We start from the raw sequence: 24758 nt of genomic DNA, 5'->3' as shown, positions 1-24758 counted from the left end.
CTCAAAGTTTTGTTATGTTTTGAGGAAATTTCCCAGCCACAGCCTTCACTCAGGGCCAAACAAAATAGAGGTCAGGTTGAACTGCTCAGTCAATCAACAGGTTCTCCAGCACAGGAGTGAGGATTAAAAAGAAAAAAGATGCCAGGTGTGGTGGCACATGCCTTTAATCGCAGCACTTGGGAGGCAAAGGCAGGTGGATTTCTGAGTTCGAGGCCAGCCTCATCTACAAAGTGAGTTCCAGGACAGCCAGGGCTAAACAATCTGCCTTTTATACAATTTTAATTATATGCAAGTATTAAGGGTGAGCAGTACATTAAGGAACTAGCAAGGCAGTAAGCAGAGTCCTGTGATTTCTCCGGTGAAAGTTGTTTCCAAGGGCTTGTCAGAAGAATGACCAAAATACCTGAGCCCACTCCTTTGTCCAAACCCAAAATCTTGCCTGAAGCCTACTTCTTCTGTTCCACCCTAAGATTAAAGTTGCTGCCTTAGCCGGATAGTGGTGGAGCACACCTTTAACCCCAGCACTTGGGAGGCAGAGGCAGGTGGACTTCTGAGTTCGAGGCCAGCCTGGTCTACAGAGTGAGTTCCAGGACAGCCAGGGCTACACAGAGAAGCCCTGTTTTGAAAGAAACAAACCAAGCCAAACAAACAAACAAAAAAATTGCTGCCTTAACCTACTTCCCTATTATAGCTTAAAGTTAGATCCTTGCTGAAACTTCCTTCCTTATCATGCCCTAATGTCAGAATCCTGCCTGAGTTTACTTCCTTGTCATGGCCTAATGTCAGATTCCTGCCGAGCGGTACCCCAAAAGGTTCTCCATATGTTATGTCTAAACTACTGAAGAAACTTGGAATTATGCCAACCACTCTGCAGCCTCCCCTGTATCTGCTCAGGAGCTCATGATGGCTTCTTCCCTATATAAACTGACTCTGGACAGTGCCCATGGCTGCAGCCTCCAGCTCCCACATCTGAGCTGTGTCCCTGATTGGTCAGTCTTGGGGTATGCATTCAATAAACCATCCCTGTCTAACTGAGCTTGGTGTTTGTAGCTTGGTGTTTGGGTGACTCCTAGACCCTAACAAAACAAAGAGAACAGAACAATAGTTCCTCTACGTTTACAGCCAAAGCAAGAAGGAAAAAGCCAAGTTGGGGGTATTAAATGGCATCATTGATCTAAGGATTGTTTAAAAAAAAAAAACAGGACTGGAGAGATGTCTCAGTGGAAAAGAGCACTTCCTAAATTCAATTCCCAACAAGGTATGGTGACTCACAACCATCTATAATAGGATCTGATGACCTCTTCTGATGCATAGGTGTACATGCAGACAGAGTACTCATATACAAAAATAAATCTTTTTTTTTTTTTTTAAATCTGCGTCAAAGGTTTGTGACTTCCTACTTCAAAACTTGGGTAATGTGCCCTCCATTTCTGGATTGTGGTTCATTCCAGATGTAATCAAGCTGGCAACCAGGAATAGCCATCACATCATGCAACAAAGCACAATGTTTGAGAGTCAGGACCTTGGGCAGTTCTCCGGCCCTTTAAATAAAAGTATACATTGTTCCCACACTGAAACATACAGGGATTACTTTAAGATCAATCATCACAAGAGAAGAAAGGCTTCCGGAGTTTAGCCTTCTGGTGCTTAGCAGAGAGGTGGACCTTCTTATAAGTGGTTGCTGGGAAACTGTGCTGATTATAGACATGCAGCAGAAGAAATCTAATATCCTCATAAATCCAGAAGCAGGAGCCTTCGGAAGAACAGAGTCACACTAACATCTATAAAGAGGTGATGTTTGCCCAAGGGACTTAAACATTAACCATCTTTGCTGCTAATTGCATTTTTATCTTAATATCTGAATCAGAACTGTTTTCATTATGAGTGACTTATTTCCTCACAGTGAAAAGATTTACCACTGGACTCAGCTGTGTGTGGATAATGAGTGCTTTTTGTCTCGTTAGTGATTATTCTTGTCTTGTCTTTTCTTTTCTATGTGTGTGTGCGTGTGTGTGTGTGTGTGTGTGTGTGTGTGTGTGTGTGTGTATTTTATGTATCACAAGTTGGCCTCAAATTAGATATGCAGCAAAGAATACCTTTGAACCTTTGATTTTTCTGTTTCTATATCCCAAATGGCCTTACAGGTTACAGGACCAGTATTTTATATATCATATGTGTGTATGCATATGTATATTATATATATGATATATATATAATGTTTATATGTATATATATATATAACATATATATACACACATATGTATTTTACACATATACATATATGTATACATACATACATACACACATACATACATGCTGGCATGCAGGCAAAATACTCATACACAGAAAATAAAAATGATTTTTTTATTTAAGGACTGATTTTTTTTTCCTTCTCCATTTTTTATTAGGTATTTAGCTCATTTACATTTCCAATGCTATACCAAAAGTCCCCCATACCCACCCACCCCCCTTCCCCTACCCACCCACTCCCCCTTTTTGGCCCTGGCGTTCCCCTGTACTGGGGCATATAAAGTTTGCAAGTCCAATGGGCCTCTCTTTCCAGTGATGGCCGACTAGGCCATCTTTTGATACATATGCAGCTAGAGTCAAGAGCTCCGGGGTACTGGTTAGTTCATAATGTTGATCCACCTATAGGGTTGCAGATCCCTTTAGCTCCTTGGGTACTTTCTCTAGCTCCTCCATTGGGAGCCCTGTGATCCATCCATTAGCTGATTGTGAGCATACACTTCTGTGTTTGCTAGGCCCCGGCATAGTCTCACAAGAGACAGCTACATCTGGGTCCTTTCGATAAAATCTTGCTAGTGTATGCAATGGTGTCAGCGTTTGGATGCTGATTATGGGGTGGATCCTTGGATATGGCAGTCTCTACATGGACCATCCTTTCATCTCAGCTCCAAACTTTGTCTCTGTAACTCCTTCCAAGGGTGTTTTGTTCCCACTTCTAAGGAGGGGCATAGTGTCCACACTTCAGTTTTCATTTTTCTTGAGTTTCATGTGTTTAGGAAATTGTATCTTATATCTTGGGTATCCTAGGTTTTGGGCTAATATCCACTTATCAGTGAGTACATATTGTGTGAGTTCCTTTGTGAGTGTGTTACCTCACTGAGGATGATGCCCTCCAGGTCCATCCATTTGGCTAGGAATTTCATAAATTCATTCTTTTTAATAGCTGAGTAGTACTCCATTGTGTAGATGTACCACATTTTCTGTATCCATTCCTCTGTTGAGGGGCATCTGAGTTCTTTCCAGCTTCTGGCTATTATAAATAAGGCTGCTATGAACATAGTGGAGCATGTGTCCTTCTTACCAGTTGGGGCATCTTCTGGATATATGCCCAGGAGAGGTATTGCTGGATCCTCCGGTAGTAATATGTCCAATTTTCTGAGGAACCGCCAGACTGATTTCCAGAGTGGTTGTACAAGCCTGCAATCCCACCAACAATGGAGGAGTGTTCCTCTTTCTCCACATCCACGCCAGCATCTGCTGTCACCTGAATTTTTGATCTTAGCCATTCTGACTGGTGTGAGGTGGAATCTCAGGGTTGTTTTGATTTGCATTTCCCTGATGATTAAGGATGTTGAACATTTTTTCAGGTGCTTCTCTGCCATTCGGTATTCCTCAGGTGAGAATTCTTTGTTCAGTTCTGAGCCCCATTTTTTAATGGGGTTATTTGATTTTCTGAAGTCCACCTTCTTGAGTTCTTTATATATGTTGGATATTAGTCCCCTATCTGATTTAGGATAGGTAAAGATCCTTTCCCAATCTGTTGGTGGTCTTTTTGTCTTAATGACGGTGTCTTTTGCCTTGCAGAAACTTTGGAGTTTCATTAGGTCCCATTTGTCAATTCTCGATCTTACAGCACAAGCCATTGCTGTTCTGTTCAGGAATTTTTCCCCTGTGCCCATATCTTCAAGGCTTTTCCCCACTTTCTCCTCTATAAGTTTCAGTGTCTCTGGTTTTATGTGAAGTTCCTTGATCCACTTAGATTTGACCTTAGTACAAAGAGATAAGTATGGATCGATTCGCATTCTTCTACATGATAACAACCAGTTGTGCCAGCACCAATTGTTGAAAATGCTGTCTTTCTGGGCTGGTGAGATGGCTCAGTGGGTAAGAGCACCCGACTGCTCTTCCGAAGGTCCGAAGTTCAAATCCCAGCAACCACATGGTGGCTCACAACCATCCGTAACGAGATCTGACGCCCTCTTCTGGAGTGTCTGAAGACAGCTACAGTGTACTTACTTATAATAAATAAATAAATCTAAAAAAAATGTTGTTTAAAAAAAAAAAAAAAAAAAAAAAGAAAGACCAAAAAAAAAAAAAAAAAGAAAATGCTGTCTTTCTTCCACTGGATGGTTTTAGCTCCCTTGTCGAAGATCAAGTGACCATAGGTGTGTGGGTTCATTTCTGGGTCTTCAATTCTATTCCATTGGTCTACTTGTCTGTCTCTATACCAGTACCATGCAGTTTTTATCACAATTGCTCTTTAGTAAAGCTTTAGGTCAGACATGGTGATTCCACCAGAGGTTCTTTTATCCTTGAGAAGAGTTTTTGCTATCCTAGGTTTTTTGTTATTCCAGATGAATTTGCAAATTGCTCCTTCTAATCGTTGAAGAATTGATTTGGAATTTTGATGGGGATTGCATTGAATCTGTAGATTGCTTTTGGCAAGATAGCCATTTTTACAATGTTGATCCTGCCAATCTATGAGCATGGGAGATCTTTCCATCTTCTGAGATCTTCTTTAATTTCTTTCTTCAGAGATTTTATCATACAGATCTTTCACTTCCTTAGTTAGAGTCACGCTGATTTTTTTTAAAGATTTATTTATTATTATATGTAAGTACACTGTAGCTGGCTTCAGACACACCAGAAGAGGGCGTCAGATCTCATTACAGATGGTTGTAAGCCACCATGTGGTTGCTGGGATTTGAACTCAGGACCTTTGGAGGAGCAGTCAGTGCTCTTACCCTCTGAGCCATCTCGCCAGCCCCTGATTCTTTTATTTTTGAGACAGGGTTTCTCTGTATAGCTCTGCCTGTCCTGGGACTCATTTTGTAAACCAGGCTGGCCTCGAACTCAGAACCTGCCTCTACCTCCTGAGTGCTGGGATTAAAGGCGTGCGCCACCACGCCCAGCTGTGATTCTTTTTCTGTTAAGCTTTTCATCCCTTTCTCCTCTTTGAGCTCTATCTGAGTCTTGAGAAGACCCTTTAGTTCACCAAGTATGTCTTCCTAGCCCACCCTTGTCACTGATTGCCACCTGAAACCACATGTAGTTGAGGAATTTGTGGGTATCTCTCCTCCTCTTATCAGCCATGAAGTTAAACTGGAAGACAATTTAGAGACTGGTGAGTCCAATGCCACAGGGGACCGGTAGGGGGAGCTGCTATCCTCCAGTAAGTTTAAGATTCCTTCTGTGGCTCTGCCCAAAGCCAGACAGTCTAGTCTGGTTTAGGATCCAGATTTCAGGATTGGAGGTATAGTTTCAGGGGCGAGAGAGCATATGTGGGGCCCTGGGTTCCAGACCCAATTGTGCAATAGGAACTTAAGTTAATTTCACCTTTAAAACTGTTCATGTAAGCCAAGGACAGTGGCTAACACCTGTAGTCTTGGCTACTGGAAGGACTGAGCCAGAAGGCTCCCTTGAGCTCAGACATAAAGGACCAACCAAGGGAATATAATGAGGCCCCATTACTTTTCTCTTTGAAGTACATCGGCATTTAATGATAATATCTTGTTGTTGTTTATTTTGTTTTAAGACAAGGTCTCACTATGGAGGCCTGTATGGCCTGAGATTCTCCTGCCTCAGGTTCCTATAAGTGCTGGGTTTAAAAGCATGTGTCACCACATGCCCAGAAATAAATTTTTGTTTGTTTGTTTGGTTGGTTGGTTGGTTTGGTTTGGTTTGGTTTTCAAGACAGGGTTTCTCTGTGTAACCCTGGCTGTCCTGGAACTCACTTTGTAGAACAGGCTGGCCTCAAGCCTATGTCTATCTCCCAAGTACTGGGATTAAAGGCATGAGCCAACACCACCCAACATCTAAGATATTTTAACATAAGCATAAAGCCTGTGGGTTAAGGGACAGATTTGCTCAGGAGAGAGTGATGCCCACGCCCACTGAGAATGAGTGTGGGCTTACAAAGACCCCAGGTCAACCAGGTTTCATAGTGTAAGCCTCTAATCTTAGCACTCAGGAAGCAGAGGCAGGAAGATCTCTGTGAGTTCGAGGGCAGCCTGGTCTACAGAGTCCAAGAGGATTCTTGTAGAGGGGTCCAAGTTCAGTTCTCAGCACCCAAGTCCATTGGCTCACAAACACTTACAAATCCAGCTCCAGAGATCTGATGTTGCCTCTATACAGATGGCATTCACATATACACACACAGTAATGATAATAATAATGATGATGTAAATATTTTTTAAAAAGCAAGACAGTATCTAAAGTCCAAGAATTTAATCATTCATTATTTTGTTCCCATGAAAATGTGCACCAGGCCCAGCCTAAGCTCAGCCAGTTTTGTGGGGAGTTTGTTTACTTTAATTAAATTAATTTATTTAGGCAAATCCTAAAAAAAAAAAAAAAAAGAGAGAGAGAAAAACTAAACGTTAGACTCAATCATACTTCTCTTAATCTATCCATGGTTGATTTAACAGACACTTTAGGTGGCCTTGGAATAGGCCTTTAATCCCAGCACTAGACAGGCAGAGGCTGGCATATCTCTGTGAGTTTAAGGCCAGCCTAGTCTACACAATGAGGTCCAGGAGAGACAAAAGCAACGAAAATAACAAGGAGAAAAGAGGAAATCCAGGTAGCTAATCAGGACATTGATTAATGATGGTTGCTGTATTTGAGGAGTTTCTGTTAGTGATTACATTTTTTTGTAAAGATTTATTTATTATTATATGTAAGTACACTGTAACTGTCTTCAGACACCCCAGAAGAGGGCATCAGATCTCATTACGGATGGTTGTGAGCCACCATGTAGTTGCTGGAATTTGAACTCAGGACCTTCAGAAGAGCAGTTAGTGCTCTTATCTGCTGAGCCATCTCTCCAGCCTGTGATTGCATTTATTTACTTTGGGAAGTCAGGGAGAGGTGTATGCTATGGCCTGTGTGCAGAGGTCAGAGGGCAGGTCTGTGGAGTGTTTCCTCTCTGTCCATCTTGTGGACCCAAGAGATTGGATGCAAGCCAACAAGCTAGGCTTGTGGCAAGCCCTTCTACCCACTGAGGCATCTTGTGGGCCCAGTCTTGGGTTTTATTGTTGTTGTTTTTGAGGCAGTATCTCACCATGCAGCCTTGGTTAGCCTGAAATTCACTATACAGAGCAGGTAGGCCTTGAACTCACTGGCATTTGCTTACCTGCTTCTGTCTCCTTAGCGCTGGGACTACTGGGACTACAGATGCTGCTACGATGCCTGTCCAAAGATTAAGGTCTTTCTTTCTTTCTTTCTTTCTTTCTTTCTTTCTTTCTTTCTTTCTTTCTTTCTTTCTTCCTTCCTTTTCTGTTTTTCTCAGCTTAAAGCAACAAAAGCTATAAAATATTACACAAAATTAAAAGAGACAATCAGGAGATGGCTCAGTGGTTAAGAGCACTGACTGCTTTTCCTAAGGTCCTGAGTTCAATTCCCAGAAACCACATGGGGGCTCACAACCACCTGTAATGAGATCTGAAGACAGCTACAGTGTACTTACATATAATAAATAAATAAAATCTTTAATAAATAAATAAATTGTGAAAGAGAGAGAGAGAGAATCACTCTTTTACTCTGTTACTATCTCCCCCTAAGCCCCAGCTACCCTTTTTAGTGATACAGCTGGAGATGGTTTATTAGGAAAATAAAAATATTTAGTGAGCTTCAAAGACACTCCAAAGCCTGTGTTTACCACCATTTTTTTGTAGGTAGTTTTTCCTGTAATTTATGTTATTTAGCAATTAACTGTATGTGTGTGTGTGTGTGTGTGTGTGTGTGTGTGTGTGTGTGTGTGTGTGTGTGTGTTAGTTGTTTGAGTATCGGTTACATGTAGATGTGTACAGGTGCCTAAGCAAGCCAGAGAGGCACAGCAACCCCTGGACCCAGAGTTACAAGGGGTGTGAAGCCAACTGCCCTGGCTGCAGGGGACTGAGCGCAATTCCTCTGGAAGAGCAGAGGGTGCTTTTAACTGCTGAGCCATTCCTCCAGCCCCTAAATTATTTATTTTTTTTAAAGATTTATTTATTTATTATATGTAAGTACACTGTAGCTGTCTTCAGACACTCCAGAAGAGGGCGTCAGATCTTGTTACAGATGGTTGTGAGCCACCATGTGGTTGCTGGGATTTGAACTCAGGACCTTCGGAAGAACAGTTGGGTGCTCTTACCCACTGAGCCATCTCACCAGCCCCAAATTATTTATTTTTAATTTACGATAATAAGTCACCTTCAGAGCTTGACACAGTCATGAAAAAGAAAAAAAGAAAGAAAGAAAGAAAGAAAGAAAGAAAGAAAGAAAGAAAGAAAGAAAGAAAGAAAGAAAGAAAGAGGAAAGGTGTGAATCCAACTGAAGGATTCATCCCTCCCTCCCCCATAGACTGGCTGAGCATCAAGTTAACCTGATAAGAGAGAAACTGAAATGAAAACTCATCCACAAGCCAGCCTGTCTTTCCCCACTTTTCTTTCCTTAGAAACTCTTGCTTTCTCTGTCTCTCATCCCAAAAGAAGGGTGTTACTCCAGTTTATGTCTGAGTATACAAAGTTAAATCTACCTTGATTTTCTGTTTTTTGTTTTTGTTTTTGTTTTGTTTTGTTTTGTTTTGTTTTGTTTTTCTGAGAAAGGATTTCTCTGTATAGCCCTGGCTGTCCTGGAACTCACTTTGTAGACCAGGCTGGCCTCGAACTCAGAAATCTGCTTGCCTCTGCCTCCCAAGTGCTGGCTGGGATTAAAGGCGTGCGTTACCACGCCGGGCGATTTTCTGGTTTTTATTGTCCTTTTCTTTTTGAACCCAAGGGAGCAAATGTCAATCCCAAAGTTGGGAGAAGGAAGACCACTAACGCAAACCATCGTGGCCAAATTAATCCAACCAAGCTTGTTTTACTCATGTGCATGGGCTGGCCAGTTCCTGCTGTTCCTCTAAGTAAAACCTGCTTTAATCAGGCAGTCTTGGAATTGGTTTCTTCCTCAGGTCTAACACGGAGCACCCTGGATCAAATTTGCCTGGGTCTTCGGAATTGGACAGTGCAAACTACAAGCTCAGAAGCACAGACCTTCTCTGCCATTGAATTCCAAGGGCTGGCTTCTCTGGGTAAAGGAAAAGGTTAATTCTGTTGTGAATAAACCCAGTCGGCAGAAAACCTGGTGACAGTGGAGAGAAAACAGGTCCTGGTGGGGAACTACAAAGAGAAAGCGGACAGTTGCCAGACAGAGGAGGGAGAGGAGCCCGAGCAGGGGAAAAAGGAGGATTTGTTAAATAAAGAAGTCAGCTGGGGTCCTGCAACAGCTTGGGACTCAGATGTCAGTTGACTAAGGCATTTGAATAGGTCCCTTGGTGGGAGCCTGAAGCAAAAAGCCTCTGAAAGCTGCAGCTGGGGAGGCCTCTTGAACTAGCCCCACTCCTGGGTGATTGGTGGAATCTCTTCCACCCTAAAAAGGGTAAAATCAAAGCTCGGATTCTCACACCAAGGACTGAGTGTTGTTCAGTAGTAGAGCACTTACCCAGGGTCTAAGAGTCCCTGGATTTGATCCCCAAGACCACACATTTTAGAATCTTATCAACGAAACCTCTAAGAGTTGAAGCAAAGTGGTCTCTCAGTAACGGTCGTCAGGGTTTGTGGAGGTGATGATGTCCCATCTCTGACACAGCAGCCATCCCCACTGATGCCAAAGGACAGAAAGCAGAAGAGGAGAATTCTAGGTGGAATTAGTCTGGGCTTTGCAAGGGAATGTGTCCTAGCCTCTGTGGCACAATGAGGGACAATTTTTCTCACTGCCAAAACAGCCCTCTCCTTAGCTGAGGAGCAGCTACAGAACCTACTTGGGCTGGGCTGGGTACCCCTGTGAGTGGTCAGGAGTTAAAGATGTGATTGACAGGTATGGCTATTTACGCACGGCAGTTACTAGGTGTCGCTTGCTTCTTCTGTGTTTTTCCGTATCATGCTTTAGCTAAATCTACTGTATACAACTACTATAACATCTATAATTAATGCATCAGGAGTTACGTTAACTTAATCTCCTTAAGTGTACACACAACTACACCAGATGTATACGTATCTTCTGTCTTTTCAGCAAATTTAAATCGTCTCCAAAACCCCAAACTCACTTCTGAACCCACACAGCCTCTCAAGTCTCCTGTGATAACACTTGACATCTTCCCCCACCCCCACGTAGGTTAGGGGGTTATGCTCAGGGAAGATAGCCTCCATCTGGAGCCAGGAAGTCCCAGATTAATCTCCAGTGTGACACAAAAACAAGAGACTGTGGTCCCTCCTCTTTCCCAGAAGCACTAGGTGTGTGACCTCAGGGGCTCTCTCCACAAGTTCTATTATTTCACAGGAATAAAAACCACTCTCCCAGTTAAATATTTGTTCTTCCAGAGAACTAGAGCTTATTTCCCTGCAGCCTGCCACATCAGGTGATCAGGTGGCTTCACGTAACTTCATCTCCAGGGGATCATCGAATGCTTCTGGCCTCCTCAGGGCCCATACCCACACTAAAACATTCATTTCTTATTCATTGCTCTCCAGTTCTTGACTGGATGCATTGTGAGTGGCTGGCCTCCTGCTCTGGTTACCAGGCCATTCCAACTGTTGTGGTATAACCCTCCCAACCGGTTAAGCCAAAAGAAACCCATTTTCCTGGACCCTCGGTTAAGACCCTCCCCTTCACATACCAAAATAAAAAGTATATTGACCCCACTGGACAAAAGATAAGACCACTAAAGGTAAAATTAGTGTTTTATTTTGTTTAAACTAGTCCAGCTGGCATCGGTTCATCATGGTACAGTCAAATATAAACATCTTTCTACAGATATTAACATAGCAGTTACTCTTGGGGGACTCCAAGGACAAGCAAGCACCTTAATAGGTGAAAGCTTTTATTTTGTTGAGACTTTAGTTTTATTATTTTATCGAGATGCTGTCTTACTATTTAAACATAGTACAGGTTGGCCTTGAACTTATTGCATATCTGAGCTACCCTCAAACTCCTGGTCCTTCTGTCTCATCCTCGAGAGTAGCCACCATATCGTTATACTTTGTATATACTTTTAAACCTCACCCCTCAAAATGACACAGTGTATACCAAGACCCACGCTTCTAAGAAAAAAGACTAGCATGGGTGGGTGGGCGTGGGTAAGGGTGTTCAAGCACTTATTCTTGGGAAGGAGAGAGTATATGCACCTCACTGTCTCCAAAGCCTAGAGTTAACACTAAAAAAAGGACAAATTCAGAACTAAGACAAATACACTAACACACCAAGTTGTAAATAGAGCTCAGAAGTTGAGTTGGTGCCCAGCATGTTCTAAGTCCTAGGTTTGCTCTGGCACCAATAAAAATAGAAATAGAAATAAACAATATATATGCCAGGTGTGGTGGTATGCCACCTTTGGTCCCAGCATTCAGGAGGCAAAGATAAGTGGGCAGATCTCTGAGTTCAAGGCCAGGCTGGTCTGCAGAGCTAGTTCAAAGACAATTAGAGCTATGCAGAGAAACCCTGTCTTGATAAACAAAAAGCAAATAATAATTAAAAAAATAAACCAGGGGCTGGTGAGATGGCTCAGTGGATAAGAGCACCCGACTGCTCTTCCGAAGGTCAGGAGTTCAAATCCCAGCAACCACATGGTGGCTCACAACCATACGTAACAAGATCTGACGCCCTCTTCTGGAGTGTCTGAAGACAGCTACAGTGTACTTACATATAATGAATAAATAAATCTTTAAAAAAAATATGAAAATATTTGGAAGAAGGAAGGAACCTGGCTTTGCCCTGACTTTAAGCCCAGATGTTGCGTAAGTCTCATATTTCACCTGGTGGAGTCACAGAGTAGTTCAGGAATAATTCCAAGGCTTGTGGGGTGCTAAAATGCGCATGGCTTTCCCTAGTGGCTTCCAAATTCACCTCCAAATCACTGGCAGAGAAGTTTTGCTGCAACTGTACGTAAGGCTGCAGAAAGTCCTCCCCGAAGTTATGGAGCGGAGCAGCATTCCAAGGCTGGCCGTTCCAGGACTGAGCGGTCCAGGCCTGGCTGCTCCAAGTTGGGTTGGTCCAGGTCTGGTTGTTCCAAGTTGGGTTGGTCCAGGTCTGGCTGCTCCAAGTTGGGTTGGTCCAAGTCTGGCTGCCCCACATGGAAAGGCTTCCAGATGCGTTCACCAGATAGCCCTGGGGATAGCTGCAATGGATGCTGGGATACTCCACTGGTGCTGAGCCCTTCTGAAAGAGGTGATTAATGCAATGAGTGAAAAGGGGACTCTAAAGATGTAAACTGCAGAAATACTGAAAAGATTAGCATGGCCGCACAGGCCGTTAACCCCAGCACTCCTGAGACTAGGCAGGCAGATCTCTGACTGCCAGGGCTACATAGAGAGAGCCTGCCTCAAAGAACCAAAGATCACAAGAAAGAGTGCGTGGAGGAAGAGGGATGGGAAAGGGACAGGACTAATGGACATAGATGGATCAGGATGACACTGGGAAGCAAAGGCAGAGCCACTGACTGCTCTTACAGGAAATCTGGGATCCATACCCAACAGCCATAGGTCAGCCACACACACACACACACACACACACACGGCACAGACACATAAAATAAGATGGTAAGATGGAGGGGGAAAAAGGAAAGCAGAGAAAACATCTTGTTACCTGAATCAGACCATTGCTAGTCTTCAACCACTGGTTTTTCTGCCACCGCTTGCACTTCATCCTTTGGTTTTGAAACCAGGTCTTAACCTGCAGAGTGACAGGACATTCGAACAAGCTAAGACATACAGAATGCAGACAGGTCTACAGCCCGACCTTAAACATGACAGCCAGGCCTGTAAAGTGAAACTCTTTCTTGAAAAAGACAGGTGCTGGGGGAAATGGCTCTTCTGTTAAGAGCACTGGCTGCTCTTCCAGAGGACCTGGGTTCAATTCTCAGCGGCCACATGGCAGCTCACGACTGTCTGTAACTCTAGTCCAGGAGATCTGATACTCTCACAAAGACAAACACATGCAGGCAAAACACCAATGAACTAAAGGAATTTAAAAATAAACAATCTTAAAAAAGAAAAGAAAGGAAAAAAGCCAGGCACACCTTTATTTCCAGCACCCAGGAGACAGAGGCAGGTGAACCTCTCCCAGCCTGGTCTACAGAGACCAGTCAGGGCTACAGTGAGACCCTGATTTGGGGATGGGTGTGGGAGGTGAAGTAGAAGATAAAGTAACCAATGAAACAAACTGGGAAATATATAAATCACATAATTGGGGCTGGAGAGATGGCTCAGCGGTTAAGAGCACTGACTGCTCTTCCGAAGGTCCTGAGTTCAAATCCCAGCAACCACATGGTGGCTCACAACCATCCGTAATGAGATCTGATGCCCTCTTCTGGTGTATCTGAAGACAGCTATAGTGTACTTATACATAATCAATCAATCAATCAATCACATAATTATGATTTTAACAGGCGCATAGGATAGGAGGATAGGATAGTTAGAGAGACGTCCAGACGTTAGTTCGATTCATTAGCAAGTCAGTCTCATTGTGTTACATTACAGCAACTTCTAAGGACCCCACCTGCTTATAGCTCAGGTTCAGAATGGAGGAGAGTTCTTGCATCTGCTGGAGGCTGAGGTACTTCTGCTTCTGAAACCTGTCCTTGAGTGCACACAGCTGGGCCTGAGAGAACACAGTCCGCATCTTCTGCTTCCTGGCAAGGACCTTGTTCTCCTCCTCCTCAGGGCCCTTGTCAGCCTCAGGACTTGAGAGCTTTTGTTTGGGACTGGTAGAAGAATCAGGGCTGCCTTGAAGAGGCAGGTCTTCAGAGGAAGGGCGAGGAGAGGCTGTTAGAAATAAATAGATAACTTGTTAATAAATAAGACATTCTCAGCCTGGCATGGTGGTACATACCTTTAGTCCCAGCACTTGGGACACTCAAGCAGGCAGATTATGGGTTTAAGTCCAGTCAGTTCACGGGGTGGGGTGGGGGTTATGGCTCAGCGGTTAAGAGCACTGACTGCTCTTCCGAAGGTCCTGAGTTCAAATCCCAGCAACCACATGGTGGCTCACAACCATCCGTAATGAGATCTGATGCCCTCTTCTGGTGTGTCTGAAGACAGCTACAGTGTACTTACATATAATAAATAAATTTTAAAAAGGCCAGTCAGTTTTACAAAGTAAATTCCAGGATGGCCAGGGCTACACAGAGAAACCCTGACCAAAAAAACAAAAACAAAACCAACCAAACAAATAAATCATTTTCCCAGATAATTAAATGTTACATTTAATATATTTACTTACTTTCTTTCTTTCTTTCTTTCTTTCTTTCTTTCTTTCTTTCTTTCTTTTTTTTTTTTTTTTTTCTTTTTTTTTGGTTTTTTCGAGACAGGGTTTCTCTGTATAGCCCTGGCTGTCCTGGAGCTCACTTTGTAGACCAGGCTGGCCTCGAACTCAGAAATGCGCCTGCCTCTGCCTCCCAAGTGCTGGGATTAAACGCCCGGCTATATTTACTTTCAAAGCAATTATCTTCATAGATCTAAGTAACAAGAAAAACCTAATTTTTGGAAAGTATTCTTGGAATACTTTGTCACCCCTGGGTAACACCATTTTGCATAGATCTCCCTTTTATAGTGTTTTTTTTTTTTTTTTTTTTTTTTTTAAGAATGTTTCTACTTAGGGGGCTGGAGAGATGGCTCAGCGGTTAAGGTTAAGAGTGCAGACTGCTCTTCCGAAGGTCCTGAGTTCAATTCCCAGCAACCACATGGGATTAATTAATTAAAAAAAAAAAAGAATGTCTCTGCTAAATATTTATTTATTATTATATGTAAGTACACTGTAGCTGTCTTCAGACACACCAGAAGAGGGCATCAGATCTCATTACGGATGGTTGTGAGCCACCATGTGGTTGCTGGGATTTGAACTCAGGACTTTGGGAAGGGCAGTCAGTGCTTTTACCTGTTGAGCCATCTCACCAGCCCTACATACAGTGTTTTTAAGTTTCATTAGTTATTTAAATTATACAATTAGACCCTGGGAATCCTATTTAAAAAAAAAAAAAGACAACTAACCAAACAATACTCAGTTCAATGGCAGGATGAAGACAGGTTTGAGTTTGTAGTCTGCTCTTTCCAATCCCTTCTCCCTGCTCCCTCTTCATTAGAACCGTGACCGCATCTACACTGTAAACCTCTGATCCTGACAGTGGGTAGCACAAATCTAAAGCCCCCCTGCTCCAGTAGCTGAGATGGGAGAATTTGAGATCAGCCCGTCTCAACAAATAGAGACAGACAGACAAGACAGCACAAGAGCTTAGGCAGCAGAGGATCTAGTCTATGTTTGTGGTTTTCTTTTCTTTCTAAGGGATAGGGTCTCAGGTAGCCAAGGCTGGCCTGCTCTCTGGGTCCTACCTCTCTACCTTCTGAGTGGAGGTTTATCCAAAGACTCAGGTTTGGGGGGACTTTTATCTCGCCTAGATTTTTGCATGGTGCTGGGTGAATAGAATCCTGTTGGGACCTTTCATACTCTACTACCACTGAGTCAGCTATATCTATACATACATACATATATACATACATACATACATACATACATACACACACACACACACACACACACATTAACATTTAGGGATGAACTAATATTTATGAACAAAAAATGTCATGACGAAATCCATTATACTGAATGTTATCTAAGGAAATTTCCAGGGTTAAATCACTTGTTGTTAGGAATGCACAGTCCTGAGTTTAGACACCCCCCACCCCCAATTTTTTTTTAAAGGTATATTTTAAAATGATCCCACTGGGGCTGGTGAGATGGCTCAGTGGGTAAGAGCATCCAACGGCTCAGTGGGTAAGAGCACCCAACTGCTCTTCCGAAGGTCTGGAGTTCAAATCCCAGCAACCATATGGTGGCTCACAACCATCTGTAACAAGATCTGACGCCCTCTTCTGGAGTGTCTGAAGACAACTACAGTGTACTTACATATAATAAATAAATCTTTAAAAAAATAAATAAATAAAAATATCCCACCATCTTTTCTGCTAGTACAAGAGCAGCCAGTCAGAGGGTCCAGTTAATTATTAATTACTAGAGTAAAATTTCGGTTAACCAAATTCGTTTCTCTTATCCTTGACCCTCTAGCTCTTCGGTTAGCTTTTTTGTTTTTTTCCAGGGCCTTCAGCAAGAGACAAGTGCTCCTCCACCAAGCTTTGCCCCAACATTTCCTAGATCCAGCAGCAGGTAGAAGACACCTCCTACACTGAAGACATCTGTGCTCCACGCTGATGGCAATGCTGAGGTTAGCCTGCAGTCTAGCAAATAAGTAGACAGCCCTGAAAGCAGCTTCTAAATGGAAAATTATGCCATCTGCTGGCACTAGGGGCACGCACTACAAACACACATGCTCTACACACATGCTCTAAAAACACACATCACTTACAAAGGCTATCCCCACCCGTTCATTCCTAACCCAGCACTTTTCCCACCTCCAAAATCAAAAATTGAGGGAGGCAGAGGCAGAGGCAGGCGGATTTCTGAGTTTGAGGCCAGCCTGGTCTACAAAGTGAGTTCCAGGACAGCCAGGGCTACACAGAGAAACCCTGTCTCGAAAAAACAAAAAAAAACAAACAAAAAAAAAATCAAAAATTGAACCCATAAATCAGAAAAATCAAGATGACAGACATTAACTTAAAAGCTCAGAAAAAAGGGGACACACACTTCCTAGCGCTCCACACACCCAAGCACCGCTGCACACACCCGAGCATCACTGCACACACCCGAGCATCGCTGCACACACCCGAGCATCACAACACGCACCTGAGCACCGTGGCACACACAGCCTAGCAGCCTCTTGGTTCTACCATTTACAAGCCTGAGTACTGGGCTGACTCTGTACAGACAATGAGCTTCAGACCTTGGCTCCAGATGCTAGCTATAAGAATGAATGACTTAAACTGTGTACACTTGTTTGGGGTTTGGAAGGAGCACTGAGCTCACAAACCCAGAACTGCTAAGTGACATCCATATTCCCAAAGGTTGAGAGAAATGCTAACTGCTTCTGCTGGAGAAAACGGCCATTTGGGCAAATTGCAAACTAACTGTATAACCTCACCAAAAAAATGGGGTGCTCATTCCAAGCTAGGATGTTAGGTCTCCCTGCTACTGAAGACACCACTCACTGCCCCCGAACATATTCCAAAGAGCCCAAATATTTAGGTTCTCAAATACACACAAGAGCCTTATATTGCTCCGTCCTGTGTCCCGGATCTCTATTTCAGACTAGAAGGCCAACGTATCACCGGTCAAACTCAGAGGGGTTTCCAGAAGAGTGATAAGGACACCCGCTTATGTTAATGACTACTACGGTTCATAAAGAAGCAATAACCCTTCAGCCCGTTTTTTCTACTCTTACCCTAATTTACTGGGTTCTTCGGGGACTGAATTCCTTACCAGCCTCTGTGCAGAGCATCTCAGTAGCAGACCCTTGTAAGCAAGAATAGTTCTCGGGATGAAAAACTGCAGGCATTGATGAGGCGTTCCCAGAATTCGATGCTTCCTCAGAACTAGGCAAACTGTGGGGACCAGGAAGACCCACACTCATGTCAGTGTGATGGCGAGGGAAGGGATTTCTGAAAAGGTTTTAGGCAACAACCAAAAAACTCAGTGTCTAGAAGGAAAGATCATAGAAAGAAGAGTTAAATGTCTAATGCAAAATTATCAAGAAGTCAGAAGGAAGTGAGCCGCAGCCTTCCCACAGAAAGAGCAAGACACCAACCAAATCAGCCTATCTGAAGGCCAACGGCTCAAGGCGATAGATTTAAAGGGTAGGTCCTGCTCCTCCCCCCTCAAGCCTCCTACCCTACCCACCCCCTATTCTCCCAGGCACCCAGGCGGCACCCACGCCCCACCAGCCCTGTGAATTCACAGTTAATCCCACCTGCAGGGTCCACCATGGACATTGTAATGCAAAAGAAGCTGTAAGGTGACCCAGACTGGGAGGGAGGGAAAGCTTAGGGGGCATCCTCTGATCTAAAGACATCCCCCCCCCCCAAAAAGAGGCTTTACCTCATTTCACTTTATTCATCTTTTAACCACGGCTGCACCTCCAGACCCTGGCGATCTCTAGTGGGAAGTTTCAGGTCAAGTGGGGGATCTGAGTTTCCTCTTCCATTCTTTCTACAGACATGAAAGAGTCAGACCTTGCTGCCAAAGTCTCTGTTTATACACGGCTTTCCTTTCAGCACTCAGCGTTTCTTGCTTGCTCTTCACATTGGGAAACCTGGGGAAATCTTCCCTCCAAAAGTGCGGCTTTTTAACGCAAGTCTGAAGAAAGAGCCTGTGTCCTGCTTAAGACTCGGGCTACCTTAGTAAGTTGGTCCATGCTTTGGTTTTGAGACAGGTTTTTCTCTGTTGCCTTGAGTAGCTTATACTCAGTATGTAGACCAGGCTTGTCTACCACCATGCCCAATTTAAGGAGTGTTTAAATTAATGTAGAGGCCTTCTGTTTTGTTTTGAGACAAGTTCTCACTGTAAAACCTAGGCTGGCTTCAGACTTACTGCAATCCCAAGTGCCTCAGCCGTCTAAGCAATGGAAGAAGAAATTTATCGTATTTCAAATTTGGTTTTGGTCATTTCTTTGAGATAGAGTTTCACGTACCCGAGACTGGCCTCACAGTCTATTGCTCTAGCTGGTCCCAAACTCCTGATCTTCCTATTTCCACATCCCAAGTTCAAAGTTTGCCGATCAGTCCTTGTGCTCACAGATAAGTGAGTGAAAGCACTCTAACCCAGCTTAAGTCGGCTTCTGTGTATAAGCAGAGAGGGAAGGGCCGTCCTCTCGTAACATCTCCCATGTGAAGACTCTACCACAGTGAGTATTGGTAGGAGTGGTTCTTCCTGGGTTTTATTCTACAAAAGACTAAGCTTGAATGGCTCTTTTTGGTTTGGGGTTTTTTTTGGGGGGGGCGGGGCGGAGCGCGGGGGTTGGTGGTGTTTGTTTGAGTTTTGTTATTATTCTAGGCAGGGTTTCTCTGTGTAGCCCTGGCTGTCCTGGGACTTGCTCTGTAGAACAAGCTGGCTTCCAACTCACAGAGAGCCAACTGCCTCTGCCTCCCATGTGCTGGCATTAAAGGCCTGTATGTGCCACCACTGCCGCCATGGCCACCACAGCCACCATACTACTACTGTCTCCACTGCCACCACTGTCTCCACTGCTACCACTGCACCACACCATCATTGCCACCACTGTGCCATGCCACCAATGCCACCACTGTGCCACAGCACCACTGCCACCATCGTCACCACTGTCTGCCTCTGCTGCCACCCCTGCCACCATTACCACCACTTCCCTTCTTCCACTGCCACCAATGCTACCAATACTACCACTGTCAGCACTGCCACCAAGCCACCATTGTTACCACTGCCTCTGCGGCCACCACGGCTGCCACTACCACCGTTGCTACCACTGTGCCACCATGGCTACCACTGCTGCCCCACTACCATTGCCACTAAAGCCTGCAATGCCTCCACTGCCACCACTGCCACCTCTGAGCCACACCAACCCTGCCACCAATGCCATCACTGCCACTACGACCACCACTGCCTCAACTGCTGCCACACTATCACTGTCTGTCACCACTGCCACCAAGGCCTCCACTGCTGCCAAGACCACCACGGCCACTACTGCCTCCATTGCCCAGCCTGACTGAACCTCTTTTTTTTTTTTTTTTTTTTTGAGATTTTTCTCTTTATTCTGATGAACAGTGTGATATAATTAAACCAGCCATTTCCTTTTTTGTTTGTTTGTTTGGTTGGTTGGTTGGTTGGTTTTTCGAGACAGGGTTTCTCTGTGTAGCTCTGGCTGTCCTGGAACTCACTCTGTAGACCAGGCTGGCCTTGAACTCAGAAATCTGCCTGCCTCTGCCTCCTGAGTGCTGGGATTAAAGGCGTGTGCCACCACACCCGGCTAAAGCAGCCATTTCTTGTTTCAATTAGACACTTTTAGACATAAACTAATGTGGCTGGTTGACCTCTGTCCACATCCAGCTGGAGAAACGCAGAGCGCGGCATCTTGCCCTCCTCCCTCGAAGGCTTCAGACCCACTGTTTACACCACTCTCTCTCTCTCTCTCTTCCAATTTTGTTTCTTTTTTCTTCTTTCTTTAGATTTCCTTTATTTTTGTGTGCATTGGTGTTTTGCCTGCATGGATTTTGGTGTGAGAGTGCCCGCCGTGGTGGCACACGCCTTTAATCCCAGCACTTAGGCGGCAGAGGCAGGTGGATTTCTGAGTTCGAGGCCAGCCTGGTCTACAAAGTGAGTTCCAGGACAGCCAGGGCTACACAGAGAAACCCTGTCTCGAAAAACAACAACAACAAAAAGATGAAAAAGAGAGTGCCAGGTCCCCTGGAACTGAAATTACAGATAGTTATGAGCTGTCATGTAGGTACTGGAAATTGAACCCTGGTCCTCTGGAAGAGCAACCAGAGCTCTTAACTGCTGAGCTATCTCTCCAGCCCCTCTAGCCCATCTCTTAAGCCCTCCTCTGACAACTTTGAGGTATGAGGAAACTTTAAAAACAAAAAAAAACAATACTTTTAGAATTGGGTTCCAGTGATTCCATTTTCAGAGATATTTTTGCATATAAATTATATATATGAAGCTAATGCTATATGAAACCCTGTCTCGAAAAACCAAAAAAAATATGTATATAGTAACATATTCTATAGAACACGTATATAATTTGTGATATAATAAATAATGTAAATATATCATTTACTTATTTATTTATTTACTTATTTATTTTGAGACAGAGTTTCTCTATGTAGCCCCGGCTATCCTGGAATTAGATCTGTAGGCCAGGCTGGCCTCGAACTCACAGAGACCCACCTGCTTCTGTCTCTCAGAATGCTGGGGTTAAAGGGATGGCCACCACTACTTGGTGAGATATGAAGGTTTTAAACAATAAACAGATGGACTAAAGCCCCTAAGTAGAAATCATAGAACAAAAGAATAACTGTTCTACCTTCTGCTTATTCGCTGGACTAATACAAATATGTCCCTGATGTGATTCTTGTCATTAGGCAAAGAATGAATAGGCCGTTCAAAATATCAAGGTTTATGCAGCGCTTAGTAAAAAATATTCTTTGTAAGTCTGCTCCAGAGGGTAGACAGTCCAGGCAGGCATCACCAAAGTCATTTTAAGACTTGCAGCCTTCAGTGAAAAGTCTTTCACGTGGTTTGCTTAAACGAAGAATGGTATGTTGAGTTAAGTACTCGGACTAACCAAGGGCTACAGTATTATCTGTAGCCAATTTTTAATTTTGAGTCAGGACCTCACTATGTCAGATCTGGTTAGCCTGGAACTCACTGTGTAGACAAGGCTGGCTGCTGTGTTTCTTTCCCTCTCTCCCAAGTGCTGGGACAGAGAAAGCAGTCTTCACACTTTTTTTTTTTTAAAGACAGAGTCTCAGTGTGTATTCCTGGCTAGCCAACTCAGTATGCAGACCAACCTGGCTTTGAACTCCCAGGGATCCCTCTACTTCTGTCTGCCTTAAGGGGATCAAAGATGTGGCACCTTCACCGTGGTTTGGAATCCTTTTCTTCAATTTTATTTGTTAGAGCTAAGGCATGCCTGAGGAAGTCAGAGGACAATGTTTGGAACTTGGTTCTCTTGCACTTATACAAGTGTGTTTTACCCGCTGAGCATTCTGCCACTCACACCTCAGGAGAGGTAGGGGCATCACAGGGAGTTGAAAGCCAGCCTGATCTCCAGACTGCCTAAAGAAACAGAAACAAAACAAACACACACACACACAAAGAAAATACAAGCCTAAAATCTAAAGCACGGGGCCCATCGCTAACATATTGAAGGACAATAGGCATTCTGTGATGGCTCTTGTCTCCCCATTCCTAAGCCCAACATTCGAGGATTCTAAGGTCCTTTCCCACCCTCTACTCCAATCTCACTAAGGAAAGAAATGCTTACTAATCCCAGTTACATACTTTTGCCACACTCAAGTTTTTGAAATAACCACGTAGTCTCTCTCTCTCTCTCTCTCTCTCTCTCTCTCTCTCTCTCTCTCTCTCTCTCTCTCTCTCTCTCTCTCTCTCTCGGGGGAGGTGGGGGCGGGGATACAAAGCCCAGCAAACTACCTTCACTAGGCCAAAGGGTTCCTCTCCCTCAGCTACCAGCTCTGCCCTTACAAAAATTTACTCCTGTTTATAATGAAAAAAAAAAGATGCCACCAGGGAACCCTAGGTGTGTCCCAAGGGCGACGTAATTTTGGTAAGCTTGCCTTTGTCTTCTAGGAACCGTCCGGGAGAGGAATTGTAAGAGCTGGGAGGAGTCCAGAGAACTGGCTGGTTCAAGCTCTAAGCCGGTTCTCATTTCAAATTAGAAACAAAATGCATGCGAGTCCTCTAAAGGAGGAAACTTGCCTCTGGGTCCACGGAGTCAAGGCCACCATAGCCTTAAGTTTACCCCAAGTTCTACAAAGGTTTGGTACAGGGCGCACAGCTCCGGGTCAAAGGAGTCTGCTTAGGAGACGGCGATGGATCCCTCCCCAACCCCCATTCCTGTCCTGCCTCTTTAGTGTCTTTGAGAGTCTCTGGTGAAAGATCCGAGCGAAGAGGTGGCTGGTAGCCAAAAGGCAGGCTTGCTACATTCCTTATCCAGGGAAGCGGTTTGAATAGGGAGGAGGGCGTCTAGATGCCTTAGACCTGGTTGGAACTAGCTGTGTGGGTGGGGAAAGGAATGTTAAGTGGGTCCTCTGGGTGGTTAGCAGTCAAAACAAGAGTAAAAGATGAACTTGTATGGTTAGTGCTGAAAAGGAGCGGGGACTAGGGACAGGTGGGGGAGGGGTGTGAATCGCTAGCCTTGGAGTCCTCCGGGAGAGCCGCGGGACAAACCTGGGAAGGAAATTCCAGCAGGTTAACAATTGGAGAGAATTACAGACTCCAACACTTCTGGGTTTTTGTTTTTGTTTTTGAGACAAGGTTTCTCTATGCCCTGGCTGTCCTGGAACTCACGCTGTAGACCAGGCTGGCCTCGAACTACTGGAGACCCGTCTGCCTCTGACTCTGGAAGACTGGGATTAAAGGCTTTGTGCTGCTTTACCTGACTACGCCTCTGTTTTTAAAAACTCAGAAAAGCATAACATGAACCTGAGCGTGTAGTTCAGTTGGCACAGTACTCGCTTTGCATGAATAAAGGACATGCGTTCAGTCTCCAGCACTACACAGAACATAGTATCGAGTCTGAAATCCCAGCACGCAGGAGACAAGATCAAGTCTCCACTGAGAGCTCAGGCCCACAAAGCAGTTGGAGCTTCATTCTTCCTGAGGCCAGATCCCTCCCTCTCTCCCCCATCTCACTTAGGGAAAAAGAAAATGTATTCCCACAAGTTGTTCTCTGTGTGCACCCACACACAGCCAGGCAGTATAATAAATAGATTTTCAAGAAAAAGCATACCTAGAGTATACCGCTTGTTTATGTCTTTTCTTTCAAAAATTCACTTATTTAATTTATGTAAGTACACTGTAGCTCTCTTCAGACACACCAGAAGAGGGTATCAAATCCCATTACAGATGTTTGTGAGCCACCATGTGGTTGCTGGGATTTGAACTCAGGACCTTCAGAAGAGCAGTCAGTGCTCTTAACCTCTGAGCCATGTCTCCAGCCCCCTATACTAGGTTCTTTTGCCAGCATCATCAGTATCAGGGGCAGCTATTGTGTTAGGAAAGAAGCAGTGAGCTTATACTACTACTCCTCACTAGTGGTAGGGACCATGAATCTGTATTTTATAATCTTTCTTGAAGCAGGATGTGGTGGCTCAGACCTGTAATCTTAGCCCTTGAAGGAGAATCACCAGCCAGGGTATGTAGGGAGAGATTTTGTCAGTGCTCTTAACCACTGAGCCATCTCTCCAGCAAGATTCTGTCTTTGTTGTTGTTGTTTTTAAATATTTTTTATTAGGTATTTTCCTCATTTACATTTCCAATGCTATCCCAAAAGTCCCCCATACCCCCCCCCACTCCCCTACCTACCCACTCCCACTTTTTGGCCCTGGTGTTCCCCTGTACTGGGGCATATAAAGTTTGCAAGTTCAGTGGGTCTTTCTTTCCTCTGATGGCCGACGAGGCCATCTTTTGATACATATGCAGCTAGAGACAAGGGCTCTGGGATACTGGTTAGTTCATAATGTTGTTCCACCTATAGGGTTGCAGATCCTTTTTAGCTCCTTGGGTACTTTCTCTAGCTCCTCCATTGGGGGCCCTGTGATCCATCCAATAGCTGACTGTGAGCATCCACTTATGTGTTTGCTAGGCCCCGGCATAGTCTCACAAGAGACAGCTACATCTGGGTCCTTTCAGCAAAATCGTGCTAGTATATGCAATGGTGTCAGCGTTTGGAAGCTGATTATGGGATAGATCCCTGGATATGGTAGTCTCTAGATGGTCCATCCTTTCGTCACAGCTCCAAACTTTGTCTCTGTAACTCCTTCCATGGGTGTTTTGTTCCCAATTCCAAGAAGGGGCAAAGTGTCCACACTTTGGTCTTCGTTCTTCTTGAGTTTCAT

General features: G+C 44.2%; 1 protein-coding gene across 4 annotated transcripts, besides 31 other annotated features; it reads right to left on the bottom strand.

Annotated features, from left to right (window-relative positions):
* Positions 1-10931: 10931 nt before the first annotated feature.
* Nanog (Nanog homeobox) lies at positions 10932-18076 on the bottom strand. 4 transcript variants are annotated; one of them, NM_001289831.1, is made up of 5 exons: positions 18049-18076; positions 17632-17753; positions 13762-14027; positions 12850-12936; positions 10932-12423 (listed from the first exon to the last, which is right to left on the bottom strand). In NM_001289831.1, the coding sequence occupies exons 2-5, from the start codon at positions 17705-17707 to the stop codon at positions 12010-12012; spliced, it is 843 nt and encodes a 280-aa protein (NP_001276760.1). In that variant the 5' UTR covers positions 17708-17753; positions 18049-18076; the 3' UTR covers positions 10932-12009. The 4 variants fall into 4 exon arrangements, with proteins under 4 accessions (NP_001276760.1, NP_001276759.1, NP_082292.1 ...); NM_001289830.1 differs by lacking the exon at positions 18049-18076 and adding an exon at positions 17957-18000; NM_028016.3 differs by lacking the exon at positions 18049-18076 and having other exon boundaries at positions 17632-18000.
* Positions 17718-17726: a protein binding site, noted in NCBI's record as "STAT2 site (+272 to +280)". NCBI's record gives its function as "mediates induction by vitamin C" and the evidence as "EXISTENCE:protein binding evidence [ECO:0000024][PMID:23963652]".
* Positions 17718-23370: a biological region, named in NCBI's record as "Nanog 5' regulatory region". NCBI's record gives its function as "regulatory_interactions: Dppa3 | LOC116915244 | LOC116915245 | LOC116915246 | Nanog".
* Positions 17786-20287: a promoter, noted in NCBI's record as "2.5 kb promoter construct". NCBI's record gives the evidence for it as "EXISTENCE:reporter gene assay evidence [ECO:0000049][PMID:16166633]".
* Positions 17807-18607: a DNAseI hypersensitive site, noted in NCBI's record as "-0.2 kb DH site; the nucleotide coordinates are approximate for this feature". NCBI's record gives the evidence for it as "EXISTENCE:in vivo cleavage assay evidence [ECO:0001075][PMID:18283123]".
* Positions 17855-18260: a promoter, noted in NCBI's record as "-289 to +117 promoter". NCBI's record gives its function as "promoter in undifferentiated ES cells" and the evidence as "EXISTENCE:reporter gene assay evidence [ECO:0000049][PMID:15860457]".
* Positions 17860-18050: a promoter, noted in NCBI's record as "-78 to +114 promoter". NCBI's record gives its function as "basal promoter" and the evidence as "EXISTENCE:reporter gene assay evidence [ECO:0000049][PMID:15916719]".
* Positions 17923-18304: a promoter, noted in NCBI's record as "-332 to +50 promoter". NCBI's record gives the evidence for it as "EXISTENCE:reporter gene assay evidence [ECO:0000049][PMID:15743839]".
* Positions 17966-18192: a promoter, noted in NCBI's record as "-220 to +6 promoter". NCBI's record gives the evidence for it as "EXISTENCE:reporter gene assay evidence [ECO:0000049][PMID:15916719]".
* Positions 17987-18008: a protein binding site, noted in NCBI's record as "GATA site". NCBI's record gives its function as "negative regulation of promoter activity" and the evidence as "EXISTENCE:protein binding evidence [ECO:0000024][PMID:26296469]".
* Positions 18009-18031: a protein binding site, noted in NCBI's record as "Sp1 (B) site". NCBI's record gives the evidence for it as "EXISTENCE:protein binding evidence [ECO:0000024][PMID:16541131]".
* Positions 18038-18058: a protein binding site, noted in NCBI's record as "Sp1 (A) site". NCBI's record gives the evidence for it as "EXISTENCE:protein binding evidence [ECO:0000024][PMID:16541131]".
* Positions 18109-18116: a transcriptional cis regulatory region, noted in NCBI's record as "Obs3 (Otx2-binding site 3); corresponds to PRE-2 from PMID:18537119". NCBI's record gives its function as "mediates regulation of promoter by Otx2" and the evidence as "EXISTENCE:site-directed mutagenesis evidence [ECO:0005528][PMID:18537119, PMID:27292645]".
* Positions 18114-18126: a protein binding site, noted in NCBI's record as "Zic3 site". NCBI's record gives its function as "positive regulation of promoter activity" and the evidence as "EXISTENCE:protein binding evidence [ECO:0000024][PMID:20872845]".
* Positions 18127-18163: a protein binding site, noted in NCBI's record as "NOS probe". NCBI's record gives its function as "positive regulation of promoter activity" and the evidence as "EXISTENCE:protein binding evidence [ECO:0000024][PMID:15860457, PMID:15743839]".
* Positions 18127-18164: an enhancer, noted in NCBI's record as "Oct/Sox box; Nanog-O/S". NCBI's record gives the evidence for it as "EXISTENCE:reporter gene assay evidence [ECO:0000049][PMID:15743839]".
* Positions 18131-18160: a protein binding site, noted in NCBI's record as "Oct site". NCBI's record gives the evidence for it as "EXISTENCE:protein binding evidence [ECO:0000024][PMID:15916719]".
* Positions 18131-18160: a protein binding site, noted in NCBI's record as "Oct site". NCBI's record gives its function as "positive regulation of promoter activity" and the evidence as "EXISTENCE:protein binding evidence [ECO:0000024][PMID:15860457, PMID:15743839, PMID:15916719]".
* Positions 18131-18160: a protein binding site, noted in NCBI's record as "Oct site". NCBI's record gives the evidence for it as "EXISTENCE:protein binding evidence [ECO:0000024][PMID:15916719]".
* Positions 18165-18173: a protein binding site, noted in NCBI's record as "ERRE; corresponds to PRE-1 from PMID:18537119". NCBI's record gives its function as "positive regulation of promoter activity" and the evidence as "EXISTENCE:protein binding evidence [ECO:0000024][PMID:18662995]".
* Positions 18202-18207: a transcriptional cis regulatory region, noted in NCBI's record as "NRE-1". NCBI's record gives its function as "negative regulation of transcription in F9 cells" and the evidence as "EXISTENCE:site-directed mutagenesis evidence [ECO:0005528][PMID:18537119]".
* Positions 18221-18250: a protein binding site, noted in NCBI's record as "Zfp143 site". NCBI's record gives its function as "interacts with Pou5f1 to promote transcription" and the evidence as "EXISTENCE:protein binding evidence [ECO:0000024][PMID:18687992]".
* Positions 18242-18271: a response element, noted in NCBI's record as "E2 element (-269 to -299)". NCBI's record gives its function as "mediates positive regulation by forkhead box D3; may function as silencer by itself" and the evidence as "EXISTENCE:reporter gene assay evidence [ECO:0000049][PMID:16790525]".
* Positions 18358-18392: a protein binding site, noted in NCBI's record as "p53 RE2 site". NCBI's record gives the evidence for it as "EXISTENCE:protein binding evidence [ECO:0000024][PMID:15619621]".
* Positions 18619-18653: a protein binding site, noted in NCBI's record as "p53 RE1 site". NCBI's record gives the evidence for it as "EXISTENCE:protein binding evidence [ECO:0000024][PMID:15619621]".
* Positions 20072-20083: a protein binding site, noted in NCBI's record as "DR0; GCNF site". NCBI's record gives its function as "negative regulation of promoter activity" and the evidence as "EXISTENCE:protein binding evidence [ECO:0000024][PMID:16166633]".
* Positions 22428-22447: a protein binding site, noted in NCBI's record as "T site". NCBI's record gives the evidence for it as "EXISTENCE:protein binding evidence [ECO:0000024][PMID:16801560]".
* Positions 22483-22491: a protein binding site, noted in NCBI's record as "Stat site". NCBI's record gives the evidence for it as "EXISTENCE:protein binding evidence [ECO:0000024][PMID:16801560]".
* Positions 22570-23370: a DNAseI hypersensitive site, noted in NCBI's record as "-5 kb DH site; the nucleotide coordinates are approximate for this feature". NCBI's record gives the evidence for it as "EXISTENCE:in vivo cleavage assay evidence [ECO:0001075][PMID:18283123]".
* Positions 22638-23041: an enhancer, noted in NCBI's record as "404 nt enhancer fragment". NCBI's record gives the evidence for it as "EXISTENCE:reporter gene assay evidence [ECO:0000049][PMID:16840789]".
* Positions 22902-22941: a protein binding site, noted in NCBI's record as "Klf probe". NCBI's record gives the evidence for it as "EXISTENCE:protein binding evidence [ECO:0000024][PMID:18264089]".
* Positions 22915-22948: a protein binding site, noted in NCBI's record as "Nanog site". NCBI's record gives its function as "promotes enhancer activity" and the evidence as "EXISTENCE:protein binding evidence [ECO:0000024][PMID:16840789]".

Source organism: Mus musculus, chromosome 6 (genome assembly GCF_000001635.26).
Source record: "Mus musculus strain C57BL/6J chromosome 6, GRCm38.p6 C57BL/6J".
Classification (NCBI taxonomy): Eukaryota; Metazoa; Chordata; class Mammalia; order Rodentia; family Muridae; genus Mus; species Mus musculus.
Note: the sequence above shows the minus strand (reverse complement) of the source record. Positions and strands in the feature narration are given on the sequence as shown.